This window comes from Rhineura floridana, chromosome 1 (genome assembly GCF_030035675.1).
Source record: "Rhineura floridana isolate rRhiFlo1 chromosome 1, rRhiFlo1.hap2, whole genome shotgun sequence".
Taxonomy (NCBI): domain Eukaryota; kingdom Metazoa; phylum Chordata; class Lepidosauria; order Squamata; family Rhineuridae; genus Rhineura; species Rhineura floridana.
The window spans coordinates 136,720,892-136,733,635 of NC_084480.1; the positions used below are offsets into that span (position 1 = coordinate 136,720,892).

Here is a 12,744-nt window from a genome sequence, read left to right on the forward strand (position 1 = left end):
TGACACAGTGTTAATAGTCTTAAGGAAAACAGTTTAGACTAGCTTAAGCCATTAAAATCTCCTTCAATTATCTTCTATTGTAACAACTGTTTCATTCCACAGAAGACTGAGAGTTTTAGAGCCAAACTAGATGTGATGGGCAGCCATCTAGGTGTCTTCCCCATTCACATATAAATAAGGTGTGGATCTACATGCAAAGGAGTATGCAAGCAGGGGGAGGCAAAACATGCCCTCTCCCCTGCATTACCATGCTGTGCTGGTTTTTCCTTACGTTTCAGTTTTCAGTTTTGACTATCTAGGACAGAAGACTCAAATATGCAACTTAACTTAAATTTGTAATGCCCACACATCCATCAGAAAAGTTATGAGGTATTCCAACTTTTATTATAAAACATTAGATCCATATGTTTTAAGCTTCATACCCTCAGGGAACGCTTTCCAACCCCATGGAAACCCGTTGGTTTCAGATTAATTCGGACATGCATTTTAAAGCACACCTTCAGTTTATTTGGGACATCAGCCATGCCTGCTGAGTCTCACCATTGCCCTAGACACATTGAAGTGCATTCAGAGACATACCCAATAACTCCTGCAGATATGTATTGTAGGGGAAGATCTGTACAATTAGGCAAACTGACCTTCCGGAGAGTTGAAGAACTCCAGGGTTCCTAGGAACACAAAAAAAACCTCTATTTGATTTTATCAGCCAGCTTCATCACATAGCTCAAGCCTTGAAGCACCAAGAAAACAGACTATCAGTCCAGGGCCAAATAGCCTTGCAACATGCCAGAACAGAATACCGATTTGGTATCTAAGTAGTCAAGCGAACCTTTTTTTGGGGTGAGGGGTGAGTAGATAAATGAAGTCGTTCAAATTTAGATTAATACCTGCTATCTAGAAACTGACACATTACTCTACAGGTATACTATTAGTTCTGTATTTTTAATTTTATGCAACTGTCCCAGTCAAAAATTTAAATTGATGTCTGTCTGTCTAAATAAACTCTTAGTAGTCAAATAAATCAAGTATTAATTTATTAAAAGGAAATTACGTTCATTACAAAAATTACTTTTTTTTTAGAAGTTGAGGTGTCCTCAAAAACTTTACAAATTACTTGGAGGCCCCTCCTCCCAATAACATGTTCAATTGGCTTGATAATAGTCCTAATTCATTGACATTTACAACCTGTGTAGGGTTGCCCATTGAGTAGGCCTAAGCACCTCTGAGCATATGCAGAGAGCCTTAGTTAGATGAATGCCTCCTCAGCTGTCCATAGAAATTGATGTTTTGTACCTAGTTCTATTCTGTCTGGATAAACCTACTGGTCTACACAGCATATGGGAGACCAACAAAATGCATTCAGCTTTCCTGAATAGCCCTTGCAAAGTGGAACCAGTCATCACACAGTCCTCAAAGGGCACACCTGCATGAAAGAGCACAATGTGACTGTACTCACATTCATAGCACAAAGCCTTCACAACAAAAGTGTGCATAACAGTGCAGTTATTGGTTATTATCCATTTACTTATTTAGTGTGAGCACCTTGAATTGAGTCCAGAAATGATCTGGAAACCACCTACAACCCCCTGTAAAATTCTAAGCAGCTGCCAATACTAGACTGGTGAGTATTTCCTTCATACTTACTCCTAAGCCCTGTGTTCCTGTCCATAGATTGCAGAAATAAAGCAAGTGACCAGTAGAACAAATTAGGCAATGAAGAGGTGTTGTGTAGGAAAAGACCAGAAGCATTCTGGAGGGAGCTCCAAGGAAAAGTTCAGTGGTCGAATACATGCTTTACATGCAGAAGGTCTCAGCTTCAGTCTCTGGTATTTCCAGTTAAAAGGACTTCAAGCAACAGGTCTGAGAAAGATCTCTGCCTTGACAGCAGGCTCCAGTCCGTAGATGGTAAGGGGATGAATAGATCAGTCGCCTCACATTAACAGTTTTTTTAAATAGGTAGTGTGTGAGAAAAACACACACACCCTCACTCCTCCACTGCTAGCAGAGGACCCCTTGCTGTAACAAAAATAAAACGACATTCATAAGCAAGACCTCACACAGATTATTTATGTCATAACTAAAATGCGGCATATGTACTCTTGTTTTGTAAATTCTGGACACGTTGCCAGTTAGGGTTCTAGGAAAAACAAAACAGAGGCAGTAATGAGAGACTGAAGTTAGCCCACCCTTAGAACATTTAGCAATTAACTAAACAATTTGGCAATTAACTGGATCCATTTCAGTTGGGTTTCAGGCCTGGTTTTGGCATGGAAACAGTCTTGGTCACCCTGTATGATGACCTCTGTCAGGACAGAGACAGGGGGAGTGTGACTCTGTTGATTCTCCTTGATCTCTCAGTGGATTTCGATACCATCGGCCATGGTATCCTTCTGGGGAGACTGGCTGAATTGGGAGTGGGACTGCATGGTGGTGGTTCCGCTCCTACTTGGTAGGTCGGCTCCAGAAGGTAGTGCTTGGGGAACATTGCTCAGCACCCTGGACTCTCCAGTATGGGGTTCCACAGGGGTCAGTTCTGTCCCCCATGCTGTTCAACATCTACATGAAACTGTTGGATGTGGTCATCTGGAGCTTTGGAGTGTGTTGCCATCAGTATGCTGATGACACGCAGCTCTATTTCTCCTTTTCATTTTCTTCAGATGAGTCTGTCAATGCGCTGAACCGGTGTCTGGCTGCGACAATGGACTGGATGAGGGCTAATAAACTGAGGCTCAATCCAGACAAGACTGAGGTGCTGCTAGTGGGTGGTTCTTCTGACCGGATGGTGGATGTCCAACCTGCCCTGGATGGGGTTGCACTCCCCCTGAAGGAGCAGGTTCATAGCTTGGGGGTTCTCCTAGAACCATCTCTGTCACTTGAGGCTCAGGTAGCTTCAGTGGCACGGAGTGCCTTCTACCAACTTCGGCTGGTGGCCCAGCTATGCCCCTATCTGGACAGGGATAACTTGGCTTCAGTTGTCCATGCTCTGGTAACCTACAAGTTAGATTACTGCAATGCGCTCTACGTGGGGCTGCCTTTGAAGATGGTTCAGAAACTGCAACTTGTGCAAAATTCAGCAGCCAGATTGGTAACAGGGACCAGATGGTTCAAACATATAAAACCGATTCTGGCCCGCTTGCATTGGCTACCTGTATGTTTCAGAGCTCGATTCAAGGTGCTGTTTTTAACCTATAAAGCTTTACATGGCTTAGGACCACAATACCTGATGGAACATCTCTCCTGACACGAACCCACCTGTACACTACACTCAACATCAAAGGCCCTCCTCCGGGTGCCTCCTCGGAGGAAAGCTGGGAGTCTGGCAACAAGGGAGAGGGCCTTCTCAGTGGTGGCCCCCAAATTATGGAATGATTTTCCTGATGAGCTGAGCCTGGTGCCAACACTATTATCTTTTCAGTGCCAGGTCAAAACTTTCCTCTTCTCCCAGGCATTTTAGCATGTGTTTTTAAATTGCTTTTTAAAAAATGTGTTTTTAAATTTGTCTATTTGTTTTTAATGTTTTTAATTGTTGTAAACCACCCAGAGAGCTTTGGCTATGGGGCGGTATACAAATGCAATAAATAAATAAATAAATAGTCTCCCATCCCTAGTACAAAAACACTGATATATATCCTATTAACCTGTCACAAATTAATTTTCCCATGTTAAGTGCCAACCTTGGACTATGGACTCTTAATCAAGGGAGAAGGAGCAAGATTTTATATCCCCCTTAACCTCTTCAAGGGTGTTGCTCTTTCACAATTGAAATTGTTTTTCCCTGACCACTGAATTTACTCTCAAAGAAAAGATTATGTCCACACAGAATTGAGCTCTGTCACCTCTCGTATTAGTCATTAAATAGGTTTATGCAAGAGACATCATGATTAAATAAAGAATGGCATTTTCAGGAAAGGAAAGGAGTTAATCTGCTGGTGGTAAAGATGAACAAAGAAGGTTTTCACAAATTTTACTAGAGAGTGGAAAGATGACATTATAAAATATTGCTACGTAGGAAAGGAAAATTATATGTCAGGAGAAAATGAAAGAATGTTAAAAACATCAGAGAAGATGGTGCACTGCTATCTTGTTATTCAGGTTCCATGTCATTATGCTAAGTGTTCACTTTCCTGAGATATATAATAAAAACATTAAAACTAAAAAAAACCTTCAGAGAAGGAACCTACAAGCAAGTTATTTTTTTAAAAAGTAGTGACTAAAGAGCACAAGACTATAGAACAAAGACTATGGTACCTCAAAGACTTAAATTTATTATCGCATAAGCTTTTCCTGGACTGCACTGGATTCACAAAGTGCTCTTCTGAGTTATTAGCTTATGCATGCATGGTTTGCTCGAAATTACGAACAGTGAGGTCAGAGAGAAATGAAATGCAGAAAAGTACAGACACTGACTATTATGCAAATAACTGTGGTGATCAACAAAACAGTTGTTGATAACAGAGATACACTGGCATTTGTAAGCCATTCAACACATGGAATGTGATAGAAATCGTTTATCTCAATTCAATCCACAATTGATAACACTGAACCTCTTGACATCTTGTAATTCAGCAGTTTCGCAGTATAGCCTCCCTTTCAAGTTCCTTTTCTCCCTGTATGGCCACTTTAGGACCACCTATAAAATGTCCAGGCAGGTTGAAATGCCCCTCCACTGGCTTTTGAATACCACCATTTCCAAAGCCAGATTTATGTCTGTTCATGGCCTGTTTGTCCTATGTAGAATGCACAAAGCACTGCTGTCAGGAAATGGCATATAACACATTGGAAGATGAACAGGCGAATGACCCCCTGATGTTGTGAATCACATTTTAAAGTCCTATAATAATGTTGCCAGAGTAGACTTGGGAACAGAGCTGGCATCTGGGTCTGCTGCAGAATTACCAAAGGATGGTTGTGTTATCAACAACTGTTTTGTGAATGACCACCGTTAATCCTCATTGTCTGTAATTTTCTGCATTTAACAACTTGATGGAAGAAATAGATACAAGCAGATCAAAACGCACACAATGGATTCAGTGTGAGAAGACACAAAGAAAAAGATCTGATGCAACTGTTACAATTCACCATCACCACCACCACCAAAACAACAACACCATTTGTAAATATATACCTGTAACTCAGGACAACACTTATATCTGATGAAGTGGAATATTGTCCACAAAAGACTGTGCCATAATAAATTTGCTAGTCTTTAAGGTGGCACAAGACTCTTTGCTGTTTTTGCTGCAACAGATGAACAGGCTCCCCTTTGGGGGGAAAAACTATAGACTTGGCCTAAATGGAGTGGTGGGAGTCATCACCTCATCCAAAGACCTGCTGCTCACTCTGGCCAGGATAGAAGGCAAGAGAGAGGACACCTCCCCCCATTTTTGCTGCATCTGCTCCAGACTGGATCTCCAGTAGCTGGACTGACTTAGGATCCAATAGGCTGTGGGCTGGCCCAGCTCCACCCCTTCCTCACCCCAGAACTGACCCATTTCAAAAGTTTATGCTATCACCAACAGGGATACTGCCCATGGTAGCATCTGTCTGAGTTTTCAGTGGACATAGCGGAGCCCTCCAGAGAGGTCCCTGCCGACAGAGGAAAACCTCCACCACATCCAAGCTCTCTCTAGTGCAGCAGATCAGTGGTTTGGGTTGCTCTTTCCTTGGGAAACGAAGATGCCTGAAAACACATTTGCAAACGTGCATTTTATAAGTTAAGGTAGCTGGAAAAAGCAGACAAGATATAAAAAAGCCAAGAATATTCATACTGTGAGGAAAACAAAACAGAATGAAGTATGGAGCAGAAAACTTTACATGAAATGATAAGGAAAATTAGGAGACAATAAGGGTAAGCAAACACTGATGCCAAAGTTTCTTATCTTCTTCTACTACACATTAAATTAAATATTTTTAAAGAGAAGTTGAGCAAACATCAACACAATCAGGGTAAGGAAATAAATTTGAGTGTAGGTTGTTGTTTTTAACTACTCTTAAAGCAAGGAGAAGGAAGAGTACTTGGGACAGGAAGACTTGAACATAAGAACATAAGAAGAGCCTGCTGGATCAGGCCAGTGGCCCATCTAGTCCAGCATCCTGTTCTCACAGTGGCCAACCAGGTGCCTGGGGGAAGCCCGCAAGCACGACCCGAGTGCAAGAACACTCTCCCCTCCTGAGGCTTCCGGCAACTGGTTTTCAGAAGCATGCTGCCTCTGACTAGGGTGGCACAGCACAGCCATCACGACTAGTAGCCATTGATAGCCCTGTCCTCCATGAATTTGTCTAATCTTCTTTTAAAGCCATCCAAGCTGGTGGCCATTACTACAGCATCTTGTGGGAGCAAATTCCATATTTTAACTATGCGCTGAGTAAAGAAGTACTTCCTTTTGTCTGTCCTGAATCTTCCAACATTCAGCTTCTTTGAATGTCCACGAGTTCTAGTATTATGAGAGAGGGAGAACTTTTCTCTATCCACTTTCTCAATGCCATGCATAATTTTATACACTTCTATCATGTCTCCTCTGACCCGCCTTTTCTCTAAACTAAAAAGCCCCAAATGCTGCAACCTTTCCTCGTAAGGGAGTCGCTCCATCCCCTTGATCATTCTGGTTGCCCTCTTCTGAACCTTTTCCAACTCTAGAATATCCTTTTTGAGATGAGGCGACCAGAACTGTACACAGTATTCCAAATGCGGCCGCACCATAGATTTATACAACGGCATTATGATATCGACTGTTTTATTTTCAATACCTTTCCTAATTATCGCTAGCATGGAATTTGCCTTTTTCACAGCTGCCGCACACTGGGTCGACATTTTCATCGTGCTGTCCACTACAACCCCGAGGTCTCTCTCCTGGTCGGTCACCACCAGTTCAGACCCCATGAGCGTATATGTGAAATTCAGATTTTTTCCTCCAATATGCATAATTTTACACTTGTTTATATTGAATTGCATTTGCCATTTTTCTGCCCATTCACTCAGTTTGGAGAGGTCTTTTTGGAGCTCTTCGCAATCCCTTTTTGTTTTAACAACCCTGAACAATTTAGTGTCGTCAGCAAACTTGGCCACTTCACTGCTCACTCCTAATTCTAGGTCATTAATGAACAAGTTGAAAAGTACAGGTCCCAATACCGATCCTTGAGGGACTCCACTTTCTACAGCCCTCCATTGGGAGAACTGTCCGTTTATTCCTACTCTCTGCTTTCTGCTTCTTAACCAATTCCTTATCCACAAGAGGACCTCTCCTCTTATTCCATGACTGCTAAGCTTCCTCAGAAGTCTTTGGTGAGGTACCTTGTCAAACGCTTTTTGAAAGTCTAAGTACACTATGTCCACTGGATCACCTCTATCTATATGCTTGTTGACACTCTCAAAGAATTCTAATAGGTTACTGAGACAGGACTTTCCCTTGCAGAAGCCATGCTGGCTCTGCTTCAGCAAGGCTTGTTCTTCTATGTGCTTGGTTAATCTAGCTTTAATAATACTTTCTACCAGTTTTCCAGGGACAGAAGTTAAGCTAACTGGCCTGTAATTTCCGGGATCCCCTCTGGATCCCTTTTTGAAGATTGGTGTTACATTTGCCACTTTCCAGTCCTCAGGCACGGAGGAGGACCCGAGGGACAAGTTACATATTTTAGTTAGCAGATCAGCAATTTCACCTTTGAGTTCTTTGAGAACTCTCGGGTGGATGCCATCCGGGCCCGGTGATTTGTCAGTTTTTATATTGTCCATTAAGCTTAGAACTTCCTCTCTCGTTACCACTATTTGTCTCAGTTCCTCAGAATCCCTTCCTGCAAATGTTAGTTCAGGTTCAGGGATCTGCCCTATATCTTCCACTGTGAAGACAGATGCAAAGAATTCATTTAGCTTCTCTGCAATCTCCTTATCGTTCTTTAGTACACCTTTGACTCCCTTATCATCCAAGGGTCCAATTGTCTCCCTAGATGGTCTCCTGCTTTGAATGTATTTATAGAATTTTTTGTTGTTGGTTTTTATGTTCTTAGGAATGTGCTCCTCAAATTCTTTTTTAGCATCCCTTATTGTCTTCTTGCATTTCTTTTGCCAGAGTTTGTGTTCTTTTTTATTTTCTTCATTCGGAGAAGACTTCCATTTTCTGAAGGAAGACTTTTTGCCTCTAAGAGCTTCCTTGACTTTGCTCGTTAACCATGCTGGCATCTTCTTGGCCCTGGCGGTACCTTTTCTGATCTGCGGTATGCACTCCAGTTGAGCTTCTAATATAGTGTTTTTAAACACTTGGACAAAAGGTTATGGGCAAACAAGCATAATGGGAAATACTACTTTCACAAAGCAGTAGAGCCAAAAGCAATGAAATTCTTCCAGATGAGTGTATGTAAGAAAGCTAGTGAGAGACGAATATTTCAATAGTCAAAATTAGGAAAAGGGTAATTTAGCAGCTTGATGGAAGAAACAGATACAAGTGGTCAAAAGGCACACAGCAGATTCAATCAGAGAAGAAGGCCACACAGAAAAAGAAAATCCAAAATGTTGAAAACTATGTAGGCCATGTAAAGACCATGTAACAGTTAGAAAAGAGAACAAACTGAACAACGTTAGTTGCTAATATTAAGCCACTATCAGGAATGTGAATTTGTTAAAACTCATTAAGCTAATCCATGTCTGTTTTTCAACAGCGTTGATTCAAAAATATGGAGTTATGGAGTTGAATAGAACCAAAAAGCCATTTAGCGATCGAATGCCTGCTGCTGCCACAATGCAGGGCCATCTGCAGATCAATCCAAATCACAGGGCACATGGTCTCATAATCAGAGAGCAGACACACTGCGTAACAGATGCCAATCAAGCAGATAATTTTAGAAGGTTCACACAAGTGAATCAAACTACACAGGACAAGGGAAGGCAAAAATAGGCTAACTAACATTATGAGAAGGAGGTGATAAAGGAAGAGGAGAAAAAGATTTTGGATACCACCCTCAAAGACTGATGGTTAAAATGATAGCAGACTGAAAACAGACGTTTTATTTTAATATGCTGCTGAACCTTCCTGTGGTTGCTATTTGTTTTGTTGTTGTTTATTGTTGTGCTTTTATAGACTGTTTTATTTGTTTTGTTTTAACATTGTGTAGGTCACTTGGGGACCTTCGGGTATCAAGCAACTAATAAATCTAATAAATAATAAAATAATAATAAAGAACAACAACAGACTGGTTCCAATTTGTTTAGTGGTTAAAACTGGAGGTTTTAAAGCAGCAAATTGGAATGGTGGGTGGAGCTATTTAATGTGGCTTGAATCTAACAAAACCACAATATAACCCTGGCAAATAAAAAACAGCTAAAGCTAAGAGAAAGCAAGAGAAGGAAGAGGGAGTGTACAACAAATCAATACAGTTGTAGGGCAGTATGCCCCTCTTATTTAGACTAAAATACAAAGTAACCCCAAACAGCTTGGAACAGATCACGCATAACTAGATTTTCTGACCCATAAAAAACTCACATGATCAAATGGATCAATTCGGAGATCAGAAAACACAACACTGCTTTATCACATGCCTAAAAATCCAGATTTTGATAGGTTGGGTGGTACCATTGTAATTGGTACATTATGTGGAACATATATTTCAACAGGAATCCTATGTTTCCACGCTTATTCACAAAATGCTGCCATTATATAGCACTCTTATCAGGCCCATCATTGGTACTTAAGTCTCTCTCTTGCTAGGGCCTAGAAAAAGATGTTATTCTACAGAAGGAATACATAAGTATTGACAGAGGGAGAGACAGAACACAATACAGTGACAAATTGCCTCTTACTCATATAGACACAAAAAGAATACAGAAAATAGTCGGAACACAACTGTAACAAATTAGCCATGCCTATCATTAGACAATGAAAACTTCACACCCATCCCTCAAGAATGCAGTGTGTGGCAGGAAACAGAATACAGCAAGAATATTATACTTGGAGAACATACCTACAAAATCAACTGTTTTACTTATGATTACTCCACCTGGAAAAGTTATTAGTGCCTCTCTAATTATTTCTATCTTCACAATTACTAAGGCAAATAAGCATCATTCCAGTATCAAAAATACAATGGAACTAATCCACCTTTTTACCACCACCACAATTATGTGTAGAAAAATCAAAATGTCTTAAGAGATCATTAATCCTTGTGAAGAAATCTTAAGTGAATGCCTCCAGAGTGCCCATAAAGGTAGACAACTTGACTCCTGCTGGAAGAAATATGGTATAGTGGTTGAAGTGGTACTTGGATGTGGGAAATCCTAGTTCAACTTGGGCAAATCACTGTATTTCGGTCTAGCCTCCCTCGCAGGACTGTTGCAACAATAAAATAGGATAACACCACATGTCCCCTTAGAGGAAGGCTAGGATATGGATGAAATAAATGGTGGGATGGAGGCATACTTTTCATATAGGATGGATAAGGAATTTCTTTGTTTTTTAAAGCAAGCACAGGTGATATGAAGATCACAAGAGGCAACTGCAATAAAGAATAGAGTGCATGGAAGCAGATTAAGAAAGAACAAGCAGTGGGGTGTACATAGAATTGTAGAGTATTTCAGTATATGAACTACAAGTATTACTGCAGAGAATGAAGCAAGGGACGTCTTGTGGAAAATAAAGCTATGAAGGCTACCATGGAGGATAAGGCTATCAGTGACTACTAGCCATAACAGCTATGTTCTATCTCCACTGTTGGAGGCAGTAAGCCTCTGAATACCAGTAGCTGGGAATCACAAGTGGGGAGAACGCTATTGTGCTCAGGTCCCACCACACACATCTGGTTAGCCACTGTGAGAACAGGCTGCTGGACTAGATGAGCCTTTGGCCTGGTCCAGCAAGGTCTTCTTATGGATCTTAAAGTAAGCAGATGTGATGGGAGTGGAGAAAAAGAGAAAGGCACTCTGAGTTCATCAGGCAGTGTGCAGCAAGGCTGTGTAGAGTTTAGCCAGAATGCTGAAGCTTAGGCAGGCTGCTAAGGAAATTAGACTTGGAATGAGACATTTCAATGGCAGGGTCTCCAGAGTGTAAAGGATTCATTGAGGCACCACAAAACAATCCAAGGGGTACATACATGTGGAACTGGATGCAGGTCAGCAGAGCAATAGTTCAACAAAAGTTCAGACACGACTCAGGGAAAGGCAGAGAACTGCAGTGAGGCTAATACAACAAAAACAGAGGGGTGACAGGCACCAGTTTTGTGATGGAGAGGGATTGGTTATACACTCTTGTTCCTACCAGTTGACAAAGAAACACTTGGAAATGGGCAATTTTAAGAGGGATGCATTTACAACATTCCTTTTAATTCTGCTATTTCCCTTAATGTTCAATTGATGTGACCCCCTTGCTTCAAACACTTTTACAGCAGAGGCTGCAACTGATAAATTTATAAATAAATACCAGGGTTAGAATGGTCGTGATTGGAGGATGGTGGCGGCGACAGTGGGGGCAGTCTGACTGCTATATTATATTTCAGGTTGCAGCCAGGAGCCGTTCGACAGCATAGAGGAGCAGGCGTGGATGAGAAGAAATAGGGATGGGGCTTTCTCCCCCTCCAATTCTATTTTATTTCGGTTGTATAAGTTTATGGCAACCCACTCCAGACCCTCCAACATGAAAGGGAGGGGAAAAGGGAGAAGATAAAAAATAATCTTGATAAATAAAAACATGCCACGGTGCAGACTGGGATGGAGGGGTTCAAATTGGAAGGGAGTATACAGAAGCGAGGCAGAGGAAGACTTAGAATCTGAAACGGAGGATCTAAAATTGACATGGGGAGAAGCGGGAAGAGAAGACGACATTAGGATGCTATTGAGACGAAGCAGTCCCACTCTTGTCTCCGTCCCTCCTGTCCTTTCCTTTCTCCTCACCTGCGAGGCGGCGCTCCCGCAGCAGCCCATGGCGGGCTCGGGGCTGGGTCTCTGCCGCGGGCTCCAGGCATCCAAGCGCCGAGATTTCCCGGTCGCCCGCCCGGCCCCAGGGCGACGGCGGCGGCGGGAGCGGCAGCAAGGCGGCTGGGGAAGATGGGGAGAGGGACGAGAAGGGGCTGCTTGCGCCGCTACGAGTGCCGCTCAGTCAGCCAGTCAGCCACTCAACCAGTCACTCGATGTCCGCAGAGGCGCCACGAATCCCTTCGCTGAGGCGGCTCCTCGTTCCTCAGCCGTCCTCTCGCATCCCAGCGGCAGCGTCGCGCAGCGCTCCTGGGGCGGAGCTTGGCGCGAACGGAGGGAGGAGGGAGAAGCAGCAGCGCAGCAGCCGGCTCGACTCGGTTCCGTCAGCCAGCCAACCAACCAGACTGCCTCGCGACCTAGAAACAGACCCGGAACTCTCCCTCTCGGGGACGCGAAATAGAACCGAGCCGAATTAAGAAGAGCACAGAGCGCTTTGGGTAACCATTGCGGGCAAGGAGAAGGGCTTGCTTGCACTACCGCAATGGAGTGTTATAGACCGTACGCGGACAGTGCTGTCCCATACGTTAAAAAAACCCGGCTCGCTTCCGGCATGTCTGTACATTTAAAATTTTTTTTGACGCACCTCTTCTTTTTTCTGCTCTCCTGTGATTGCCTCTCAGCAGGAGTGGAGGGTGCAGCAAAGTATTTAGTATGCTAACTTAGGAGCCCTTCGTTTTTAATCTTTAATATTGGTCCTCACATGACCTTGGTCAAGTCCCTTGCGCTCTTTCCTGTTCCTGTCATTATTCATACAAATATAATTTCCCTATACCCTTTGGTATGTCCTTTATATC

The 12,744-nt window shown here is 42.6% G+C and overlaps 1 protein-coding gene across 3 annotated transcripts in view; it reads right to left on the reverse strand.

Moving 5' to 3' along the window:
• Positions 1 to 12,322, reverse strand: part of SLC44A1 (solute carrier family 44 member 1) — a 130,181-nt gene extending 117,859 nt beyond the window's left edge. Inside the window, exons 1-3 of one of the 3 annotated variants that reach the window (XM_061633159.1) lie at positions 11,870 to 12,318; positions 1,645 to 2,016; positions 580 to 668 (exon numbers count right to left, since the gene is read on the reverse strand). Coding sequence is in view for 1 of the 3 variants with exons in the window: in XM_061633151.1 (XP_061489135.1) it covers positions 11,870 to 11,899 (30 nt within the window). In the remaining 2 variants the exon portion in view is untranslated. Of the gene's footprint in view, positions 1 to 579; positions 669 to 1,644; positions 2,017 to 11,869 lie in introns of all 3 variants that reach the window. The other 2 variants (XM_061633143.1, XM_061633151.1) reach the window with 2 other exon arrangements.
• Between the last annotated feature and the right edge of the window lie 422 nt (positions 12,323 to 12,744).